Source organism: Chiloscyllium punctatum, chromosome 1 (assembly GCF_047496795.1).
Source record: "Chiloscyllium punctatum isolate Juve2018m chromosome 1, sChiPun1.3, whole genome shotgun sequence".
Classification (NCBI taxonomy): Eukaryota; Metazoa; Chordata; class Chondrichthyes; order Orectolobiformes; family Hemiscylliidae; genus Chiloscyllium; species Chiloscyllium punctatum.
This window is the reverse complement of record NC_092739.1, coordinates 165,699,392-165,722,211: the sequence shown is the minus strand read 5'-3', so window position 1 is coordinate 165,722,211 and position 22,820 is coordinate 165,699,392. Positions and strand designations below refer to the sequence as shown.

Sequence of the window (22,820 nt, the reverse complement as noted above, 5' to 3'; positions counted from 1 at the left end):
GTGTCACTGTCCGGTCTGTGTGTGTCACTGTCCAGTCTGTGTGTGTCACTGTCCAGTCTGTGTGTGTCACTGTCCGGTCTGTGTGTGTCACTGTCCAGTCTGTGTGTGTCACTGTCCGGTCTGTGTGTGTCACTGTCCAGTCTGTGTGTGTCACTCTCCGGTCTGTGTGTGTCACTGTCCAGTCTGTGTGTGTCACTGTCCGGTCTGTGTGTGTCACTGTCCAGTCTGTGTGTGTCACTGTCCAGTCTGTGTGTGTCACTGTCCAGTCTGTGTGTGTCACTCTCCGGTCTGTGTGTGTCACTGTCCAGTCTGTGTGTGTCACTGTCCAGTCTGTGTGTGTCACTCTCCGGTCTGTGTGTGTCACTGTCCAGTCTGTGTGTGTCACTCTCCGGTCTGTGTGTGTCACTGTCCAGTCTGTGTGTGTCACTGTCCGGTCTGTGTGTGTCACTCTCCGGTCTGTGTGTGTCACTGTCCAGTCTGTGTGTGTGACTGTCCGGTCTGTGTGTGTCACTGTCCGGTCTGTGTGTGTCACTCTCCGGTCTGTGTGTGTCACTGTCCAGTCTGTGTGTGTGACTGTCCAGTCTGTGTGTGTCACTGTCCAGTCTGTGTGTGTCACTCTCCGGTCTGTGTGTGTCACTGTCCAGTCTGTGTGTGTCACTGTCCGGTCTGTGTGTGTCACTGTCCGGTCTGTGTGTGTCACTGTCCAGTCTGTGTGTGTCACTGTCCAGTCTGTGTGTGTCACTGTCCGGTCTGTGTGTGTCACTGCCCGGTCTGTGTGTGTCACTGTCCGGTCTGTGTGTGTCACTGTCCAGTCTGTGTGTGTCACTGTCCAGTCTGTGTGTGTCACTGTCCGGTCTGTGTGTGTCACTGTCCAGTCTGTGTGTGTCACTGTCCGGTCTGTGTGTGTCACTGTCCAGTCTGTGTGTGTCACTCTCCGGTCTGTGTGTGTCACTGTCCAGTCTGTGTGTGTCACTGTCCGGTCTGTGTGTGTCACTGTCCAGTCTGTGTGTGTCACTGTCCAGTCTGTGTGTGTCACTGTCCAGTCTGTGTGTGTCACTCTCCGGTCTGTGTGTGTCACTGTCCAGTCTGTGTGTGTCACTGTCCAGTCTGTGTGTGTCACTCTCCGGTCTGTGTGTGTCACTGTCCAGTCTGTGTGTGTCACTCTCCGGTCTGTGTGTGTCACTGTCCAGTCTGTGTGTGTCACTGTCCGGTCTGTGTGTGTCACTCTCCGGTCTGTGTGTGTCACTGTCCAGTCTGTGTGTGTCACTGTCCAGTCTGTGTGTGTCACTCTCCGGTCTGTGTGTCACTGTCCAGTCTGTGTGTGATACTGTCCGGTCTGTGTGTGTCACTGTCCAGTCTGTGTGTGTCACTGTCCGGTCTGTGTGTCACTGTCCAGTCTGTGTGTGTCACTGTCCGGTCTGTGTGTCACTGTCCTGTCTGTGTGTGTCACTGTCCAGTCTGTGTGTGTCACTGTCCAGTCTGTGTGTCACTGTCCGGTCTGTGTGTGTGACTGTCCAGTCTGTGTGTGTCACTGTCCGGTCTGTGTGTGTGACTGTCCAGTCTGTGTGTGTCACTGTCCGGTCTGTGTGTCACTGTCCGGTCTGTGTGTGTCACTGTCCGGTCTGTGTGTGTGACTGTCCGGTCTGTGTGTGTCACTGTCCAGTCTGTGTGTGTCACTGCCCAGTTTGTGTGTGTCACTGTCCGGTCTGTGTGTGTCACTGTCCGGTCTGTGTGTGTCACTGTCCGGTCTGTGTGTGTCACTGTCCGGTCTGTGTGTGTCACTGTCCGGTCTGTGTGTGTCACTGTCCGGTCTGTGTGTGTCACTGCCCAGTTTGTGTGTGTCACTGTCCGGTCTGTGTGTGTCACTGCCCGGTCTGTGTGTGACTGCCCAGTCTGTGTGTGTCACTGTCCAGTCTGTGTGTGTCACTGTCCGGTCTGTGTGTGTCACTGTCCGGTCTGTGTGTGACTGTCCGGTCTGTGTGTCACTGTCCGGTCTGTGTGTGTCACTGTCGAGTCTGTGTGTGACTGTCCGGTCTGTGTGTGTGACTGTCCAGTCTGTGTGTGTGACTGTCCAGTCTCTGTGTGTGTCACTGTCCGGTCTGTGTGTGTGTGACTGTCCGGTCTGCGTGTGTCACTGTCCAGTCTGTGTGTGTGACTGTCCAGTCTGTGTGTGTGTCACTGTCCGGTCTCTGTGTGTGTCACTGTCCGGTCTATGTGTGTCACTGTCCAGTCTGTGTGTGTGACTCTCCGGTCTGTATGTGTCAATGTCTGGTCTGTGTGTGATTGTCCAGTCTGTGTGTGTCACTGTCCGGTCTGTGTGTGACTGTCCAGTCTGTGTGTGTCACTGTCCAGTCTGTGTGTGTCACTGTCCAGTCTGTGTGTGACTGTCCGGTCTGTGTGTGTCACCGTCCAGTCTGTGTGTGTCACTGTCCGGTCTGTGTGTGACTGTCCAGTCTGTGTGTGTCATTGTCCGCTCTGTGTGTGTCACTGTCCGGTCTGTGTGTGTGACTGTCCGGTCTGTGTGTGTCACTGTCCGGTCTGTGTGTGACTGTCCAGTCTGTGTGTGTCACTGTCCGGTCTGTGTGTGTCACTGTCCAGTCTGTGTGTGTGTCACTGTCCGGTCTGTGTGTCACTGTCCGGTCTGTGTGTCACTGTCCAGTCTGTGTGTGTGACTGTCCAGTCTGTGTGTGTGACTGTCCAGTCTGTGTGTGAGACTGTCCGGTCTGTGTGTGTCACTGTCCGGTCTGTGTGTGTCACTGTCCAGTTTGTGTGTGTCACTGTCCGGTCTGTGTGTGTCACTGCCCGGTCTGTGTGTGTCACTGTCCAGTCTGTGTGTGACTGTCCAGTCTGTGCGTGAGATTGTTCAGTCTGTGTGCGTTACTGCCCGGTCTGTGTGTGTCACTGTCCAGTCTGTGTGTGACTGTCCAGTCTGTGTGTGTCACTGTCCGGTCTGTGTGTGACTGTCCAGTCTGTGCGTGAGATTGTTCAGTCTGTGTGTGTCACTGCCCGGTCTGTGTGTCACTGTCCGGTCTGTGTGTGTCACTGTCCGGTCTGTGTGTGTCACTGTCCGGTCTGTGTGTGTCACTGCCCGGTCTGTGTGTGACTGCCCAGTCTGTGTGTGTCACTGTCCAGTCTGTGTGTGTCACTGTCCGGTCTGTGTGTGTCACTGCCCAGTTTGTGTGTGTCACTGTCCGGTCTGTGTGTGTCACTGCCCGGTCTGTGTGTGACTGCCCAGTCTGTGTGTGTCACTGTCCAGTCTGTGTGTGTCACTGTCCAGTCTGTGTGTGTCACTGTCCGGTCTGTGTGTGTGACTGTCCGGTCTGTGTGTGTGACTGTCCGGTCTGTGTGTGTCACTGTCCGGTCTGTGTGTGTCACTGTCCAGTCTGTGTGTGTCACTGTCCAGTCTGTGTGTGTCACTGTCCGGTCTGTGTGTTTCACTGTCCAGTCTGTGTGTGTCACTGTCCGGTCTGTGTGTGTGACTGTCCAGTCTGTGTGTGTGACTGTCCGGTCTGTGTGTGTCACTGTCCGGTCTGTGTGTGTGACTGTCCGGTCTGTGTGTGTCACTGTCCAGTCTGTGTGTGTCACTGCCCGGTCTGTGTGTGTGAATATGCGGTCTGTGTGTGTCACTGTCCGGTCTGTGTGTGTCACTGTCCGGTCTGTGTGTGTGACTGCCCGGTCTGTGTGTGTGACTGTCCGGTCTGTGTGTGTGACTGTCCAGTCTGTGTGTGTGACTGTCTGGTCTGTGTGTGTGACTGTCCAGTCTGTGTGTGTCACTGTCCGGTCTGTGTGTGTGACTGTCCGGTCTGTGTGTGTCACTGTCCGGTCTGTGTGTGTCACTGTCCGGTCTGTGTGTGTGACTGTCCGGTCTGTGTGTGTCACTGTCCGGTCTGTGTGTGTGACTGTCCGGTCTGTGTGTGTCACTGTCCAGTCTGTGTGTGTCACTGCCCGGTCTGTGTGTGTGAATATCCGGTCTGTGTGTGTCACTGTCCGGACTGTGTGTGTCACTGTCCGGTCTGTGTGTGTGACTGCCCGGTCTGTGTGTGTGACTGTCCGGTCTGTGTGTGTGACTGTCCAGTCTGTGTGTGTGACTGTCTGGTCTGTGTGTGTGACTGTCCGGTCTGTGTGTGTGACTGTCCAGTCTGTGTGTGTCACTGTCCGGTCTGTGTGTGTGACTGTCCGGTCTGTGTGTGTCACTGTCCGGTCTGTGTGTGTCACTGTCCGGTCTGTGTGTGTCACTGTCCGGTCTGTGTGTGTGACTGTCCGGTCTGTGTGTGAGACTGTCCGGTCTGTGTGTGAGACTGTCCGGTCTGTGTGCGTGACTGTCCGGTCTGTGTGTGTGTCACTGTCCGGTCTGTGTGTGTCACTGTCCGGTCTGTGTGTGTCACTGTCCGGTCTGTGTGTGTGACTGTCCGGTCTGTGTGTGCGACTGTCCAGTCTGTGTGTGTCACTGTCCATTCTGTGTGTGTGACTGTCCAGACTGTGTGTGTGACTCTCCGGTCTGTGTGTGTGACTGTCCAGTCTGTGTGTGTCACTGTCCGGTCTGTGTGTGTCACTGTCCGGTCTGTGTGTGTGACTGCCCGGTCTGTGTGTGTGACTGTCCGGTCTGTGTGTGTGACTGTCCAGTCTGTGTGTGTGACTGTCTGGTCTGTGTGTGTCACTGTCCGGTCTGTGTGTGTCACTGTCCGGTCTGTGTGTGTCACTGTCCGGTCTGTGTGTGTGACTGTCCGGTCTGTGTGTGTCACTGTCCGGTCTGTGTGTGTGACTGTCCGGTCTGTGTGTGTCACTGTCCAGTCTGTGTGTGTCACTGCCCGGTCTGTGTGTGTGACTGCCCGGTCTGTGTGTGTGACTGTCCGGTCTGTGTGTGTGACTGTCCAGTCTGTGTGTGTGACTGTCCAGTCTGTGTGTGTGACTGTCCGGTCTGTGTGTGTGACTGTCCAGTCTGTGTGTGTCACTGTCCGGTCTGTGTGTGTGACTGTCCGGTCTGTGTGTGTGACTGTCCGGTCTGTGTGTGTCACTGTCCGGTCTGTGTGTGTCACTGTCCGGTCTGTGTGTGTGACTGTCCGGTCTGTGTGTGAGACTGTCCGGTCTGTGTGTGAGACTGTCCGGTCTGTGTGCGTGACTGTCCGGTCTGTGTGTGTGTCACTGTCCGGTCTGTGTGTGTCACTGTCCGGTCTGTGTGTGTCACTGTCCGGTCTGTGTGTGTGACTGTCCGGTCTGTGTGTGCGACTGTCCAGTCTGTGTGTGTCACTGTCCATTCTGTGTGTGTGACTGTCCAGACTGTGTGTGTGACTGTCCGGTCTGTGTGTGTGACTGTCCGGTATGTGTGTGTGACTGTCCGGTCTGTGTGTGTCACTGTCTGGTCTCTATGTGTGTGACTGTCCGGTCTGTGTGTGTGACTGTCCGGTCTGTGTGTGTCACTGTCCAGTCTGTGTGTGTGAATGTCCGGTCTGTGTGTGTGTCACTGTCCGGTCTGTGTGTGTCACTGTCCGGTCTGTGTGTGTGACTGTCCGGTCTGTGTGTGTCACTGTCCGGTCTGTGTGTGTCACTGCCCGGTCTGTGTGTGTGAATATCCGGTCTGTGTGTCAATGTCCGGTCTGTGTGTGTCACTGTCCGGTCTGTGTGTGTCACTGTCCGGTCTGTGTGTGTCACTGTCCGGTCTGTGTGTGTGACTGCCCGGTCTGTGTTTGTGACTGTCCGGTCTGTGTGTGTGACTCTCCAGTCTGTGTGTGTGACTGTCCAGTCTGTGTGTGTGACTGTCCGGTCTGTGTGTGTCACTGTCCGGTCTGTGTGTGTGACTGTCCGGTCTGTGTGTGTGACTGTCCGGTCTGTGTGTGTCACTGTCCGGTCTGTGTGTGTGACTGTCCGGTCTGTGTGTGAGACTGTCCGGTCTGTGTGCGTGACTGTCCGGTCTGTGTGTGTGTCACTGTCCAGTCTGTGTGTGTCACTGTCCGGTCTGTGTGTGTTACTGTCCAGACTGTGTGTGTCACTGTCTGGTCTGTGTGTGTGACTGTCCGGTCTGTGTGTGTGACTGTCCGGTCTGTGTGTGTGACTGTCCGGTCTGTGTGTGTCACTGCCCAGTCTGTGTGTGTGAATGTCCGGTCTGTGTGTGTGTCACTGTCCGGTCTGTGTGTGTCACTGTCCGGTCTGTGTGTGTGACTGTCCGGTCTGTGTGTGTCACTGTCCAGTCTGTGTGTGTCACTGCCCGGTCTGTGTGTGTGAATATCCGGTCTGTGTGTCAATGTCCGGTCTGTGTGTGTCACTGTCCGGTCTGTGTGTGTCACTGTCCGGTCTGTGTGTGTGACTGCCCGGTCTGTGTGTGTGACTGTCCGGTCTGTGTGTGTGACTGTCCAGTATGTGTGTGTGACTGTCCAGTCTGTGTGTGTGACTGTCTGGTCTGTGTGTGTGACTGTCCAGTCTGTGTGTGTCACTGTCCGGTCTGTGTGTGTGACTGTCTTTTCTGTGTGTGAGACTGTCCGGTCTGTGTGTGTCACTGTCTGGTCTGTGTGTGTCACTGTCCGGTCTGTGTGTGTGACTGTCCGGTCTGTGTGTGAGACTGTCCGGTCTGTGTGTGTGACTGTCCGGTCTGTGTGCGTGACTGTCCGGTCTGTGTGTGTCACTGTCTGGTCTGTTTGTGTGACTGTCCGGTCTGTGTGTGTGACTGTCCGGTCTGTGTGTGTGACTGTCCGGTCTGTGTGTGAGACTCTCCGGTCTGTGTGTGTGACTGTCCGGTCTGTGTGTGTCACTGTCCGGTCTGTGTGTGTCACTGTCCGGTCTGTGTGTGTCACTGTCCGGTCTGTGTGTGTCACTGTCTGGTCTGTGTGTGAGACTGTCCGGTCTGTGTGTGTGACTGTCCGGTCTGTGTGTGTGACTGTCCGGTCTGTGTGTGTCACTGTCCGGTCTGTGTGTGTCACTGTCTGGTCTGTGTGTGAGACTGTCCGGTCTGTGTGTGTGACTGTCCGGTCTGTGTGTGTGACTGTCCGGTCTGTGTGTGTCACTGTCCGGTCTGTGTGTGTCACTGTCTGGTCTGTGTGTGAGACTGTCCGGTCTGTGTGTGAGACTGTCCGGTCTGTGTGTGAGACTGTCTGGTCTGTGTGTGAGACTGTCCGGTCTGTGTGTGTCACTGTCCGGTCTGTGTGTGAGACTGTCCGGTCTGTGTGTGAGACTGTCCGGTCTGTGTGTGAGACTGTCCGGTCTGTGTGTGAGACTGTCTGGTCTGTGTGTGAGACTGTCCGGTCTGTGTGTGTCACTGTCCGGTCTGTGTGTGAGACTGTCCGGTCTGTGTGTGTCACTGTCCGGTCTGTGTGTGTCACTGTCCGGTCTGTGTGTGTCACTGTCCGGTCTGTGTGTGTCACTGTCCGGTCTGTGTGTGAGACTGTCCGGTCTGTGTGTGAGACTGTCCGGTCTGTGTGTGTCACTGTCCGGTCTGTGTGTGTCACTGTCCGGTCTGTGTGTGTCACTGTCCGGTCTGTGTGTGAGACTGTCCGGTCTGTGTGTGTCACTGTCCGGTCTGTGTGTGAGACTGTCCGGTCTGTGTGTGAGCGTGTCTGCATTCCATGGCTCTGTGGTCTGTGTGTGTGACTGTCCGATCTGTGGTAGTGAGTGTTTGGTTGTGAGTGACTGTCCAACCCCCCCAGTCTCTGTCCCACATTGGTGTGCTGTCCCGTCAGGGAGCTCAGTCTCCATTTTCCCAGGCACACTCACACTGTTGGTCGGGTTTCAATGCTTGGGCCTGTCTTTCCTCAATCCTTCCGAGCCACGGAGTAATGGCCAGGAAAGAATTATCCCTTTCCCTGACGTGCCCCCGTGAGCCAGAACGCAATGCCCTTTAGTAAGGATTGCCCTGGGAGTGTGTGAAGGTGTGGGGTTTCCCCACTCCCACACGCCCATCGCCAACTCACCGTCATTTGGCATGGTGAGAATGGGGATTTGGGTGATCGAGCCATTCCTCCCCTCCACACGGCCTGCCCTCTCGTAGATCGTCGCCAAGTCCGTGTACATGTAACCGGGGAATCCCCGTCTCCCAGGAACCTCCTCACGGGCTGCAGATACCTGCAGGGGGGCGGGGAGGGCAGGGGGAGTAACACAGGCTGTGCGACACTTCCATTTCACACCAATCATCAAAAGGCATTTGGTCACATCCTCTCTACCCTATTCCACCCATTCTTCCCTTCAGCCCGTCCCTGGCATCCTATCCCCCCGGTTCCCTTCTCGCTAGCCCTCTCTGGGGCAACTGAAATTCCGTTTCTCCGATGGGAAGGTTAAATCGGTTGTGATTTACAATGTTGATGTTCCTGGTGAAGGTAGGCAAGTAAGTATGGATGGCCTGGTAAAGGTCAGAGGAACATCCTCTTTCCTTTTTTACCTGTCGTTCCTGCTCCCTGGGCTGACGGAGCCACAAACTGGGGAAATTCTCTCCTTAAATCTGTTTGGATATAAACGCCATCTCTTCCCTCCTTTCAGACTGGGATTTGCACTGCCCGTCTGGACATGTCCCTGTCTCAGGGTCAGGTGGTTACCCTGGCCTGGGGTGATCTCTGTGGGGGACTGTTGTGTCCAGTGGGAATGGGGAATGCCCTGAGATTCCATCCCTGTTGCTCCGAGCTCTCCCTCCAGCGTCCCCACTGTCCACGCCTCAAGCTTCCAATAAGGTCCATCACAGCTTCCTGTCATCAGCATTGAGTCCAACAACTTCCAAACATCTCCCCCCTCCCCCACCCCACGCTGATTTTTTTTAGGACAGCAGCCTTTGGTGTTGATCCTGACCTCACTTACACCCGCCCTGTAAGCCCCACCCCTTTCAGCCCATCTTTTGTCTCTGTACTAGCCCTACTCTTGCTGTGGGGCGTTCCAACCTTTTTTTTCTCATTCCTTCCCCCGCTCGCTCCCTCTCTCACTCTGCCTCCAGTTAATTCCAGCCTCAGGTCAAAACGTAAACTGGAGGGTCATACAGTACAGAAAGGGCCCTTCGGCCCAGCAACTCTGTACGGCCAAAACGACGCAACCTCCTGCGCTCGTCCCATTCTCCACCGCACCCCACCCAGGCCCGTAGCCTTCAGTGTGATGACTCCATGGGGGGTATTTCCAAAATGCTGTGAGGTTTCCCGCCTTTACTGACCATCCACGCACTACATTCCAGACCCCCAGCACCTTTCCTCAAATCCCCTTGAGACCTCCTGCCTGTTCTTATTGACCTTGCAACTGAGGGGACCAGCTGCTCCCTATCCACCCTGCCCATGCCCCTCATAATCTTATACACCTCAATCAGGTCCTCCCTCAGCATTCTGTGCTCTCATGAAAACAACCTGAGCTTATCCAGTCTCTCTTCCTCGATGAAATGCTCCAGCCCAGGCAACATCCTGGTCAATCTCCACTCCCCCCCTCGCTCCCCCTCCCCCCCCCCCCACAACCCCACCACCCCACTCAGTCCAATCACACATCGCCTGCTCTATTGACGCTGCCTGACCTGTTGGTCAGAGATCAGGACCTTGTGAAATCTAGCTCTGTGCAGGTCATCCTCTGCTTTTTCTCCCATTCATCCACGGGGCGGGAGCGTCACCGACTGGGCCCCGCATTTATTGCCCCGTCCCTAGTTGCCCCTCGAGAAGGTGGGGGTGAGCTGCCTTCTTGAACCGTCGCAGTCCGTGCGCTGTGGGGTTGGCCCACAATGCCCCGAGGGAGGGAATTCCGGGACTTTGGCCCATCATTCCCAACACTTTGGCAATGATTCGAACTTCACTGCTCGTAAAGGGTTTTGGGCCATTTCGAGTTTGTGCACGACGAGGAAAGCTCAGGAGGCCATTCCGCCCATTGAGGCTGTCCTATCATTTCAGTGAGATTATCTTCTACCTCCACACCATTCTCCTGCAGAATTTCCACATCCCTTGATGGAAATTCAACATGCCTACAAGGACTCTTATCAGTTTTTTTTTATAGATGCACTGTCGAAAGCATTCTCTCTGGATGCATCACAGCAACTACGCGAGACCATAAGAAACCTCAGAGCATTGTGAACACTGTCCAGTCCATCACACACACACACACCAGCCTTCTATCCATTGACCCCATCTATACTTCCTGCTGCCTCAGGAAAGCAGCCAACATCATCCCATCCCGGTAACACTGCCTTCCACCCTCTTCTATCGAGCAGAAAGTATAGAAGTTTGAAAACACGTACAAACAGATTCAAGAGCAGCTTCTTCCCCGCTGTTATCAAACCTTGTAGAGACCTCTCAAACGTTAATTCTGATCTCTCTCTCTCTCTCTCTCTGCACCTTCTCCCCAGCTGTAACACTGTATTCTGCCCTCTGTTCTATTACCCTGATGCACTTTGTAAGGTAGAGCACACAAAACAATGCTTTTCACTGTATTTCGGTACATGTGACAGGAACACAACAAATCAAACTAATATCAAATCAGAAAAATGACATTAAACTTCAGAAACATGATGATTTCTGTCTTGAACACACGCAATGACTGAGCCTCCACAACCCTCTGGGATAGACAATTCCAGTGATTTATTACTCTCTAAGTGAGGTAATTAATCCTCATCTTTGTCCTAAATGGACCACCCATTATCCCAAGATTGTTCTAGTTTAAGATTCACTGGGCAGGGGAAACATCTTAACTACATTTAAAAACATGAGGGATACAGGCCCTGTTTCCTCAATCTCTCCTCTGATCAGCCAACGTCCATCTTTATTGGGTTCTGTTTCCTAACTGCATTCGGAGTTTTGGAACTCACGACCCCCTGACACCGTTAGTCAGAGGTTGGTGGGAAAGCTCAGCAGATTCGGCAACATCTGGTCCAGCCACCCTACCCAAAAACGCTAACTCCGATTTCTCTCCACGGCACGCTGCCAGACCTGCTGAGTTTTTCCAGCAACATCCGTTTGACCTACAGCATCCGCGCCTTGTTTGGTTTTGATTTTTAGTCGGAATTCTCATTCTCCCCTCTCCGTGATTAAACCAAATGTGAACTCACTACTCCCCTGCCTTTCCCTCTGCCTCCGCGTCACCTTCGACCCCAGCCTGAACTCTGAAACTTTCAGGGTGGGAGGTTTGGTGTAAGATGGTCACTCACCTCCCGCAGAGCCTCTGCGTATGAGCTCATATCCGTCAGGATGACCAGCACATGTTTCTCACACTGATAGGCCAGGAACTCGGCCGCGGTCAGGGCCAAGCGGGGGGTAATAATCCTCTCAATCCTGCGGCACAGACACAGCCAGTGGGAATTCATACCGATCTCAGTAGCGGGGGGACATGTTCTGTCTCTAGTGTACACTGATCCTGCGTGGAGTCCTGTACGCTGTGACAGGCCGGATTTTGTTTTTGTTTAGTCATGTGCAGGATGAGGGCGTCGCTATCCTAGGCCCAGCATTTATTGCCCGTCCCTAATTGCCCAGAGAACAGTTAAGAGTCAACCACGTTGCTGTGAGTTGGGAGTCACGTGTAGGCCAGACCAGGTAAGGATGGCCGTTTCCTTCCCTAAAGGACATCAGTGAGCCAGATGGGATTTTCCCAACTGTTGGCAATGGATTCATTGTAGTCATTAGATCCTTAATTCCAGATATTTATTTGTTCCCATGTATCTGCTGCCCTTGTCCTTCGAGATAGTAGAGGTAACAGATTATGGGGAGATGATAGATCAATGGTATTTCTTTATATTTCTTTCTTTATTTCTCTATTTCATAGAACATAGAACATTCCAGTGCAGTACAGGCCCTTCGGCCCTCGATGAAGCTCATCTATCCTACACTACTCCATTCTCACACACTCATCTATCCAGTGACCATTTAAATGTCCTTAAAGTTGGCGAGTCTACTACTGTTGCAGGCAGTACATTTCACGGCCCTACGACTCTCTGAGTAAAGAAACTACCTCTGACATCTGTCCTATATCTATCACCCCTCAGTTTAAAGCTATGGCCCCTCGTGCTATCCGTCCCCATACTTGGAAAAAGGCTCTCCCTGTCCACCCTATCTAACCCTCTGATTATCTTATATGTCTCTATTAAGTCATCTCTCAACCTGCTTCTCTCTAATGAAAACAGTCTCCAGTCACACAACCTTTCCTCATAAGGCCTTCCCTCCATACCAGGAGAAAGTGAGGACTGCAGATGCTGGAGATCAGAGCTGAAAATGTGTTGCTGGAAAAGCACAGCAGGTCAGACAGAATCCAAGGAGCAGGAGAATCGACGTTTCAGGCATAAGCCCTTCTTCAGGAGCCCTTGGATGCTGCCTGACCTGCTGCACTTTTCCAGCACCACATTTTTCTTCCCTCCGCACCAGGCAACATCCGAGTAAATCTCCAAAGCTTCCACATCCTTCCTATAATGTGGTGACCAGAACTGTACATAATACTCTAAGTGCGGCCACACCAGAGTTTTGTACAGCTGCAGCATGACCTCATGGCTCTGAAACTCAATCCCTCTGCCAATAAACACTAACACTCTGTATGCCTTCTTAACAACCCTGTCAACTTTCAGGGATCTGTGTACATGGACACCAAGATCCCTCTGCTCAACTACACTACCACGAATCTTACCTGTAACCCAGTACTCTGCATTCCTGTTACTCTGACCAAAGTAAATCACCTCACACTTTTTCACATTAAACTCCATTTGCCACCTCTCAGCCCAGCTCTGCAGCTTATCTATGTCCCTCTGTAACCCACAACATCTATCGGCACTACCCACAACTGTACTGACCTTAGTGTCATCCACAAATTTACTAACTCATCCTTCTACACCCTCATCCAGGTCGTTTATAAAAATGATAAACAGCATTGGACCCAAACAGATCCTTGAGGTACCCCACTGGTAATTGAACTCCAGGATGAATATTTCCCATCAACCACCACCCTCTGTCTTCTTTCAGCTAGCCAATTATTGATCCAAACCACTAAATCACCCTCAATCCCATGCCTCCATATTTTGTACAACCTTATCAAACCCCTTACTGAAATCCATATATACCACATCAACCACTTTACCCTCATCTACCTGTTTGGTCACCTTCTCAAAGAACTCAATAACGTTTGTGAGGCACGACCTACCCTTCACAAAACTGCGTTGACTATCCCTAACCAACTTATTCCTTTTTAGATGATTATAAATCCTACCTCTTATAACCTTTTCCCAAACTTTACCCACAACTGAAGTAAGGCTCACTGGTCTATAATTACCAGGGTTGTCTCTACTCCCCTTCTTGAACAAGGGGAACCACATTTACTATCCTCCCGTCTTTTGGCATTATTCCTGTAGACAATGATGACATAAAGATCAAAGCCAATAGCTCAGCAATCTCCTTCCTGGCTTCCCAGAGAATCCTAGGATCCAGCCCCAGGGGATTTATCTATTTTCACACTTTCCAGAATTTCTAACACCTCCTCCTTGTGAACCTCACTCCCATTTAGTCGAGTCGCCTGTTTCTCAGTATTCTTCTCGACAACACTGTCTTTTTCCAGTCTGAATAGTCATGGAAAATATTCATTTAGCGCTTCCCCTATCTCCACTGACTCCACGCACAACATACCACTACTGTCCTTGATTGGTCCTAATCTTACTCTAGTCATTCTTTTATCCCTTACATACCTGTAGAAAGCTTTAGGGTTTTCCCTGATCCTATCCCCCTACAACTTCTCATGTCCCCTTCTTGCTCATCTTAGCTCTCTCTTGAGGTCTTTCCTAGCTGACTTGGTTCTCTCAATCACCCTAACTGAGCCTTCACATCTCATCCTAACATAAGCCTCTTCTTCCTCTTGACAAGAGATTAAACTTTCTTTGTAAACCACTGCTCCTACACTCGACAACTTCCTCCCTGTCTGACAGGTACATATTTACAAAGGGGACACAGTAGCTGTTCCTTGAATAAACTCCACATTTCTGTTGTGCCCATGCTCTGCAGGTTCCTTCCCCATCCAGTGCATCCTAAAAGTTGTCTAATCACATCATAATTGTCTTTCCCCCAGCTGTATCTCTTGCCCTCCGGTGTATACCTATCCCTTTCCATCACTAAAGTAAACATAACCGAATTGTGGTCACTATCACCAAAGTGCTCACCTCCCTCCAAATCTGACACCTGGCTGGGTTCATTACCCAGTACCAAATCTAATGTGGCCTCACCCCTTATTGACCTGTATACATACTGTGTCAGGGCACCCTCCTGCACACACTGGACAAAAACAAACCCATCTAAAGTACTTGAACATCTAAAGTACATCTACAGCATTCCCAGTCAATATTTGGGAAGTTGAAGACCCCATAGCGGCTACTCCTATCGAGAATCATTTTTTCTAATCCTTTCCCCTACATCCCTGGAACAATTCGGAGGCCTGTAGAAAACTCCCAACAGGGTGACCTCTTCTTTCCTGTTTCTAATCTCAGCCCAGACTACCTACTTTATTGACTTAAGATGGCACTGGAGAGTAGTGACATTAACACTTTTTGCTGTATTTTATAACTAAAATGCATGTGGCAATAAGTCAAATCAAATCAAATTATTGCTAGACTATTAATCCAGAGACCCAGGTAAGGTTCTGGAAACTCAGGTCTGAATCCTGCCATTGCAGATGGTGGAATTTGAATTCGATAAAAACCTGGAATTGGAAGTCTAATGATGACCATGAAACTATTGTCAGTTGTTGGAAAAACTCCATCTGGATCGTTAATATCCTTGAGGGAAGGAACCTGCCATCCTCACCTGGTCTGTCCTACATGTGACTCCAGACCCACAGCAAGGTGGTTGACTCTTAGGGATGGGTAATCAACGCTGGCCTCGCCAGCGACACACACATCCTGTGAACGAATAAAAGAATTTGGAAGGCAAAACCCCAGGGAATTGATACTGAGGGATTCAGTGATGGTAACACCACTGGATGTCAAGGGTTGGATTGGAGATGGACCATTCCCTGGCACCAGTGCAGCACAAATGCCACCTGCCACTTATCAGCTTGAGGCTGTACATTGTCCAGGTCTTGCTGTATTTGGCCATGGACTGTTTCAGTGTCTAAGGAACCACAAGTCAGCAAGGGATATGTGCCATTTTGGAGTTTGGTTTCATGTCTGATCTCGTCAGATTTGTTTCAAATTTTGTGTCTTACAATCTTATTCTCCACAATTACCTGATGAAGGAGCAGCGCTCCGAAAGCTGGTGCTTCCAAATAAACCTGTTGTACTATAACCGGCTGTTGTGTGATTTTTTTAACTCAGATTTGATTGGAACCAGAGTTCCTCTTGGGGGGTCTCCCTGCAGTCCTGCCTTCTACCACTTGGTGACACTAGAGCACCACCTAGGTACTGAGACCAATACCTACTCCCTGGGGCAGGGAGGTGGACACTGCCCCTCACCTCACAAACCCTGACCCCTTGTGGTTTGCTGCAGAACTGCACCGATTTGCAGGATTATTAGATTTTATTTACCAGGAATCTATCAAACCTCCTCTATCTCACAGATAACCAGATTAAAACTACCATACATGCAAGCAGAAACTGGTAGAAAAACATTGGTATTTGAACAATTAATATGTGTGTGCTCCCTATCAGTCAAGCTAGATGGTAACAGGAGTTAAATTTACCGATAACACTAAATGAAGTGGGAATTACGTTGTTAAGAGGAATAAGAGAGGAATGCAAAGGAATATGGACAGGTTAGTGGAGGATTAAAACTTTGGCAGATGCAATATAAAGTGGGTAAATGCGAACTCAGCCATTTTGGCAGGAGTAATAGAAAAACAGAACGCTATCTAAATGCAGAGAGATTGCAGAGGTACAGAGGAATCTGGGAATCCTGGTCCACAAATCACAAATATAAAAGTAGATTCTGTGTTGCAGTTGAACAGGGCAGTGGTGAGATCACACCTGCAGCACCTTGGAATATTTGATCTTGCATTTGAAAGAAGTCAGAGTTGTTTCAGGAGCAGCTTAGAGAGGGTTCATTTGACTCATCCTTGGTTCACCTTATGATGAGGGGTTGAACGGATTAGGCCTGTATCCGTTAGGGTTGAGAGGATGAGATGAAATATCCTGAGGGCACGGGTCAGTGTAGATACCAGAAGATGTTTCCTATTGTGGGGGAGACCAAATTGAGGGGAGGCAGATTAAGAATCATGGTTCTCCCATGAATACAGAGACAAGGAGAAATGTTTACTCTTAGAGGATCTTTAGACCATTAGACCATAAGAAATAGGATCAGAAAAGGCCATTTGACCCATCAGAGTGTGTTCCACCATTCGATCATGGCTCATATATTTCTCAACCCCGTTCTCCTGCCTTCTCCCTGTAACCCTTGACCCCCTTACCAATCAGGAGCCTATCTGTCTCTGTCTTAAACACACTCAATGACTTATCCTCCCCAGCCCTCTGTGGCAATGTGTTCCCCGGATTCCCCACCCTCTGGCTGAAGAAATTCCTCCTCATCTCAGTTCTAAAGGATCGTGTCTTCACCCTGAGGTTGTGCCCTCGGGTCCTAGTATCCCCTACAAGTCATTGAGTGCAGTTGAGACTTAGATAGGTTGGTTCTAGAATGGTGACGGGATCAAGAATTACAGATGAGAGACATATCAGCAACGATTGAATAATGGAGCAGTATCAACTGGATGGGTTGAAGGGTCTAATGCAGCTCCAAGATCATTCTAGTCTTAGCTTTAGACTGTGAGAATATTTGTCCCAGGAGAGCAGTGAGGGTTGGGCCTTTGAAGGTTTGGAAGCAGAATTCCAAACCGATTGGACAGGGAATGGGGAGGGGAGGTGGGAGGCAGATGGGAGGGGAGGTGGGAGGCAGATGGGAGGGGAGGTGGGAGGCTGAGTTAGACACTGATTGGGTAAGGAATGGAGTGGCAGAGTTGGGAGGCAGACGGGAATGAGGAGTTGAGAATATAGACAGGTCATCCAGGAGTTTCTCAAATGGCAGGGTAGGCTTGGTCACTGACTGCTGCTCTCAGCCCCTCAATACCCATGACAACAAACTGTCCCTTTGCTCGGAGGGTTTGATGGGGACAGGGTAGAGGCAGCTTTACTCTGTATCTAACTCCGTGCTGTCCCTGTCCTGGGAGTGTTTGATGGGGACAGTGTAGAGGGATCTTTACTCTGTATATAACCCCGTGCTGTCCCTGTCCTGGGAGTGTTTGAAGTAGACAGTGTAGAGGAAGCTTTACTGTATATCTAACCCTGTGCTGCCCCTGTCCTGGGAGTGTTTGATGGGGACAGTGTAGAGGGATCTTTACTCTGTATCTAACTCTGTGCCGTCCCTGTCCTGGGAGTGTTTGATGGGGACAGTGTAGAGGGAGCTTTACTCTGTATCTAACTCTGTGCCGTCCCTGTCCTGGGAGTGTTTGAAGTAGACAGTGTAGAGGAAGCTTTACTGTATATCTAACCCTGTGCTGTCCCTGTCCTGGGAGTGTTTGATGGGGACAGTGTAGAGGGATCTTTACTCTGTATCTAACCCCGTGCTGTCCCTGTCTTTGGAGTGTTTGATGGGAACAGTGTAGAGGGATCTTTACTCTGTATCTAACTCTGTGCCGTCCCTGTCCTGGGAGTGTTTGATGGGGACAGTGTAGAGGGAGCTTTACTCTGTATCTAACCCCCGTGCTGTCCCTGTCCTGAGAGTGTTTGATGGGGACAGTGTAGAAAGATCTTTACCCTGTATCTAACCCCGTGCTGTCCCTGTCCTGGGAGGGTTTGTTCTTGAAACTGCCGAGATTGAAAATGTATTGCTCAGTGAAGTGTGTGTGGCTGACTCACAGTATTTGGACCAAGTCAGAGCCTTACGTTGGGTCATTGGCGAGATTGAGAAACAGACAGACATTATCCATGGTGCCATTCTCTTCAAAATCCGACTTAAAGAATCGAGCTGTCTCCATGTTAACCTGTCAGCCAGAGGAGAAACAGATGCACAGTTACTAATGTACCTGGGTCACCCACTGCCTCCCACCTCCCCCCCCCCACCCCCCCCCGCCACCCCCCCACCCCGACACACACACACACACCCACACACACACACACGTTATACACCTGCTTTTTACATTGGCACTGCTGGTCAAAGTTGGCAAGGAACAAGTCAGTGATCCAAATCTCACTGTCCCAGTGATATCAGAGAGAGAGGAAGGGGGAGAGAAGAGAGAGGGGGAGAGAGGGGGGGGGGGAGGGGGGGGTGGGAGAGAGAGGGAGAGGAGTGGGGAGATAGAGAGAGAGGGGAGGGAGTTGGGAGGGAGTGAGAGTGAGAGTGAGTTGGGAGGGAGGGAGAAAGAGAGGGGGGAGAGAGACAGGGAGTGAGAGGGGAGAGGGAGAGAGTGGGGGAGGGTTGAGAGAAAGAGAGAATGTGTGTGTTTGTGAGAGTGTGTGTGTATACGTGTATCTATGTGTTGGAGGAGGGGGGAGCAAGGTGATGGTGTCTATGTGTGTCTGCATGAGAGAGAGTGTGTGTATGAGAGACAGTGTCTTTGAGAGAGCGTGTGTATGAGAGAGAGTGTGTATGAGAGAGAGTGTGTATGAGAGAGAGTGTGCATGAGAGAGAGTGTATGAGAGTGTGTGTATGAGAGAGAGTGAGTATGAGAGAGAGTGTGTGTATGAGAGTGTGTATGAGAGAGTGTGTGTATGAGAGAGAGTGTGTGTATGAGAGTGTGTGTATGAGAGAGAGTGTGCATGAGAGAGAGTGTGCATGAGAGAGAGTGTGCATGAGAGAGAGTGTGTATGAGAGAGAGTGTATGAGAGTGTGTGTATGAGAGAGAGTGAGTATGAGAGAGAGTGTGTATGAGAGTGTGTATGAGAGAGTGTGTGTATGAGAGTGTGTATGAGAGAGTGTGTGTATGAGAGTGTGTATGAGAGAGTGTGTGTATGAGAGTGTGTATGAGAGAGTGTGTGTATGCGAGAGTGTGTGTATGAGAGACAGTGTCTTTGAGAGAGTGTGTGTATGAGAGAGAGTGTGTATGAGAGAGAGTGTGTATGAGAGAGAGTGTGCATGAGAGAGAGTGTGCATGAGAGAGAGTGTATGAGAGTGTGTGTATGAGAGAGAGTGAGTATGAGAGAGAGTGTGTGTATGAGAGTGTGTATGAGAGAGTGTGTGTATGAGAGTGTGTATGAGAGAGTGTGTGTATGAGAGTGTGTATGAGAGAGTGTGTGTATGCGAGAGTGTGTGTATGAGAGAGAGTGTGTATGAGAGAGAGTGTGTATGAGAGAGTGTGTGTATGAGAGTGTGTATGAGAGAGTGTGTGTATGAGAGAGAGTGTGTATGAGAGAGAGTGTGTATGAGAGAGTGTGTGTATGAGAGAGAGTGTGTATGAGAGAGTGTGCGTATGAGAGAGTGTGTGTATGAGAGTGTGTATGAGAGAGTGTGTGTATGCGAGAGTGTGTGTATGAGAGAGAGTATGTATGAGAGAGAGTGTGTATGAGAGAGTGTGTGTATGAGAGTGTGTATGAGAGAGTGTGTGTATGAGAGAGAGTGTGTATGAGAGAGAGTGTGTATGAGAGAGTGTGTGTATAAGAGAGAGTGTGTATGAGAGAGTGTGTGTATGAGAGAGTGTGTGTATGAGAGAGTGTGTGTATGAGAGACAGTGTCTTTGAGAGACCGTGTGTATGAGAGAGAGTGTGTATGAGAGAGAGTGTGTATGAGAGAGAGTGTGCATGAGAGTGTGTATGAGAGAGTGTGTGTATGAGAGAGAGTGTGTATGAGAGAGTGTGTGTATGAGAGAGAGTGTGTATGAGAGAGTGTGTGTATGAGAGAGAGTGTGTATGAGAGTGTGTATGAGAGAGAGTGTGTATGAGAGAGAGTGTGTATGAGAGAGAGTGTGTATGAGAGAGAGTGTGTGTATGAGAGTGTGTATGAGAGAGTGTGTGTATGAGAGTGTGTATGAGAGAGTGTGTGTATGCGAGAGTGTGTGTATGAGAGAGAGTGTGTATGAGAGAGAGTGTGTATGAGAGAGTGTGTGTATGAGTGTGTATGAGAGAGTGTGTGTATGAGAGAGAGTGTGTATGAGAGAGAGTGTGTATGAGAGAGTGTGTGTATAAGAGAGAGTGTGTATGAGAGAGTGTGTGTATGAGAGAGTGTGTGTATGAGAGAGTGTGTGTATGAGAGAGAGTGTGTATGAGAGAGAGTGTGTATGAGAGAGAGTGTGTATGAGAGTGTGTATGAGAGAGTGTGTGTATGAGAGAGAGTGTGTATGAGAGAGAGTGTGTATGAGAGAGAGTGTGTATGAGAGAGTGTGTGTATGAGAGAGAGTGTGTATGAGAGTGTGTATGAGAGAGTGTGTGTATGAGAGAGTGTGTGTATGAGAGAGAGTGTGTATGAGAGAGTGTGCGTATGAGAGAGTGTGTGTATGAGAGTGTGTATGAGAGAGTGTGTGTATGCGAGAGTGTGTGTATGAGAGAGTGTGTGTATGAGAGAGTGTGTGTATGAGAGAGAGTGTGTATGAGAGAGAGTGTGTATGAGAGAGAGTGTGTATGAGAGTGTGTATGAGAGAGTGTGTGTATGAGAGAGAGTGTGTATGAGAGAGAGTGTGTATGAGAGAGAGTGTGTATGAGAGAGTGTGTGTATGAGAGAGAGTATGTATGAGAGAGTGTGTGTATGAGAGAGAGTGTGTATGAGAGAGTGTGTGTATGAGAGAGTGTGTGTATGAGAGTGTGTATGAGAGAGTGTGTGTATGAGAGAGAGTGTGTATGAGAGAGAGTGTGTATGAGAGAGTGTGTGTATAAGAGAGAGTGTGTATGAGAGAGTGTGTGTATGAGAGTGTGTACGAGAGAGTGTGTGTATGAGAGAAAAAGAGTGTGTGTGTGTACATATATGTCTGTGTGAGGGGAAATATGGGCGGGGGCTGTCTGTGTGTGTGTCTACATGTGTTTGTGTGTTGTGTGAGAGTGTGTGTGTGTGAGAGTGTGTGTGAAAGAGAGGGAGAGTGTGTGTGAGTGTGCGTGTGTGTGAGAGAGTGAGAGTGTGTGTGTGTGCGTGAGAGAGTGTGTGTGTGTGAGAGAGAGAATGTGTGGGTGTTTTTGAGAGCGCGTGTGTGTGTGAGAAAGAGAGGGAATGTGTGTGTGTGTGTGAGGGTGTGTATGTGAGAGAGTGTGTGTATGTGAGAAAGAGAGAGGGGGAGAGACTGTGTGTGTGTGAGAGAGAGAGTGTGTGTGAGAGAGAGAGAACGTGTGGGTGTTTTTGAGAGCGCGTGTGTGTGTGAGAAAGAGAGGGAATGTGTGTGTGTGTGTGTGTGTGAGGGTGTGTATGTGAGAGAGTGTGTGTATGTGAGAAAGAGAGAGGGGGAGAGACTGTGTGTGTGTGTGAGAGAGAGTGTGTGTGCATGAGACAATGTGTATGCAAGAGAGGGAGAGTGTGTGTGTGTGTGTGTTTGTGTCTGTGTGTGTGTGTGTGTGTGTGTGCGCCAGTGTGAGTGTGGACCTGGCATTCTTATTGTTCACACGGACAGCAACTTAACATCAGTATCTGTGGGATTAGTGCAGGTTAACTGTGAACAAGTTGGCATTTATTGCCCTAATTGCCCCTTGAGAAGGTGGGGGTGAGCTGCCTTCTTGAACCGCTGTAGTCCATGTGCTGTGGGTTGACCCACAATGCCCTGAGGGAGGGAATTCCAGGATTCTGACCCAGTGACAGGGAAGGAACGGTGATATATTTCCAAGTCAGGATGGTGAGTGGCTTGGAGGGGAACGTGCAGGGGGTGGTGTTCCTATGTATCTGCTGCCCTTGTCCATCTGGATGGAAGTGGTCGTGGGTTTGGAAGGTGCTGTCTGAGGATCTTTGGTGAATTCCTGCAGTGCATCTTGTAGATGGTACACACTGCTGTTACTGAGCGTTGGTCGTGGTGGGAGGGGAGGTTTGTGGATGTGGTGCCAATCAAGTGGGCTGCTTTGTCCTGGATGGTGTCAAGCTTCTTGAGTGTTGTTGGAGCTGCACCCCATCCAGGCAAGTGGGGAGTATTCCATCCCCCTCCTGACTTGTGCCTTTTAGGTGGTGGACAGGCTTTGGGGAGTCAGGAGGTGAGTTACTTGCAGCAGCATCTCAAGCCTCTGACCTGTTCTTGTAGCCACCGTGTTTATGAGGTGAGTCCAGTTGAGTTTCTGGTCAATGATAAAACATTGCTGATGAAACATTCAGGGGGAGACTGTGAATGGGAATGATCCCATCAAGGGCAGGGCTTACCCCCATCGCTGCAAAGACAATGGCGAAGTTGTCCTCACTGTAATCCACCACATGCTTGGTTTTCTTGACCAGGCCGGCCTGCCTGCAGATCTGAGCAGCAATCTACGATACAGTCACAGAGACACAGAGCACGAGTTGGCATAGAAACCGGAACAGACTGACAGCCTTCCTGAAACCAATCCTCCTCTTGACTTTGGCCCGACCGAATGATTAATGGTCGAGGACACACCACGATAAAGTCTCCACAGAAGAGGAGAAAGTGAGGACTGCAGGTGCTGGAGATCACAGTCAAAAGGTTTGGCGCTGGAGAAACACAGGCAGCATCCGAGGAGCAGGAGAATCGACGTTTTGAGCATTAGGTCTTCATCAGGAATTATTTCACAAAAACAAATGCCCTGCTCAAACATTTTGATTTAGTGCTACGCTGAACTGAATTTACTGATGCTTGCAACATTTCTCATTATTACTGATTCCCCGTCCCGATTCTCCCATTTAGATGTGCTCTGCTCCAATTCTCTATTTATTGGCACTCCCACCAATTTTCTAAGGTAATGGGACTGTGCACCAAACCTATACTAATTCTTCCAATTACTGATGCCCAGCCCAATTCTCCCATTTACTGGTCCATGCCCCAATTCATTGATTCAGTTCCACTGTGCACCAGTGCTCCCATTTAGTATTTCA

General features: G+C 50.3%; 1 protein-coding gene across 1 annotated transcript in view; it reads right to left on the bottom strand.

Annotated features, from left to right (window-relative positions):
* LOC140481624 (V-type proton ATPase subunit B-like) overlaps positions 1-22,820 on the bottom strand; it is a 116,763-nt gene that overhangs the window by 50,088 nt on the left and 43,855 nt on the right. The window contains exons 7-10 of the mRNA XM_072578116.1: positions 22,137-22,238; positions 17,765-17,862; positions 11,081-11,204; positions 7,899-8,049 (exon numbers count right to left, since the gene is read on the bottom strand). Of these exons, the coding sequence (XP_072434217.1) occupies positions 7,899-8,049; positions 11,081-11,204; positions 17,765-17,862; positions 22,137-22,238 (475 nt within the window). The remainder of the gene's footprint in view (positions 1-7,898; positions 8,050-11,080; positions 11,205-17,764; positions 17,863-22,136; positions 22,239-22,820) is intronic.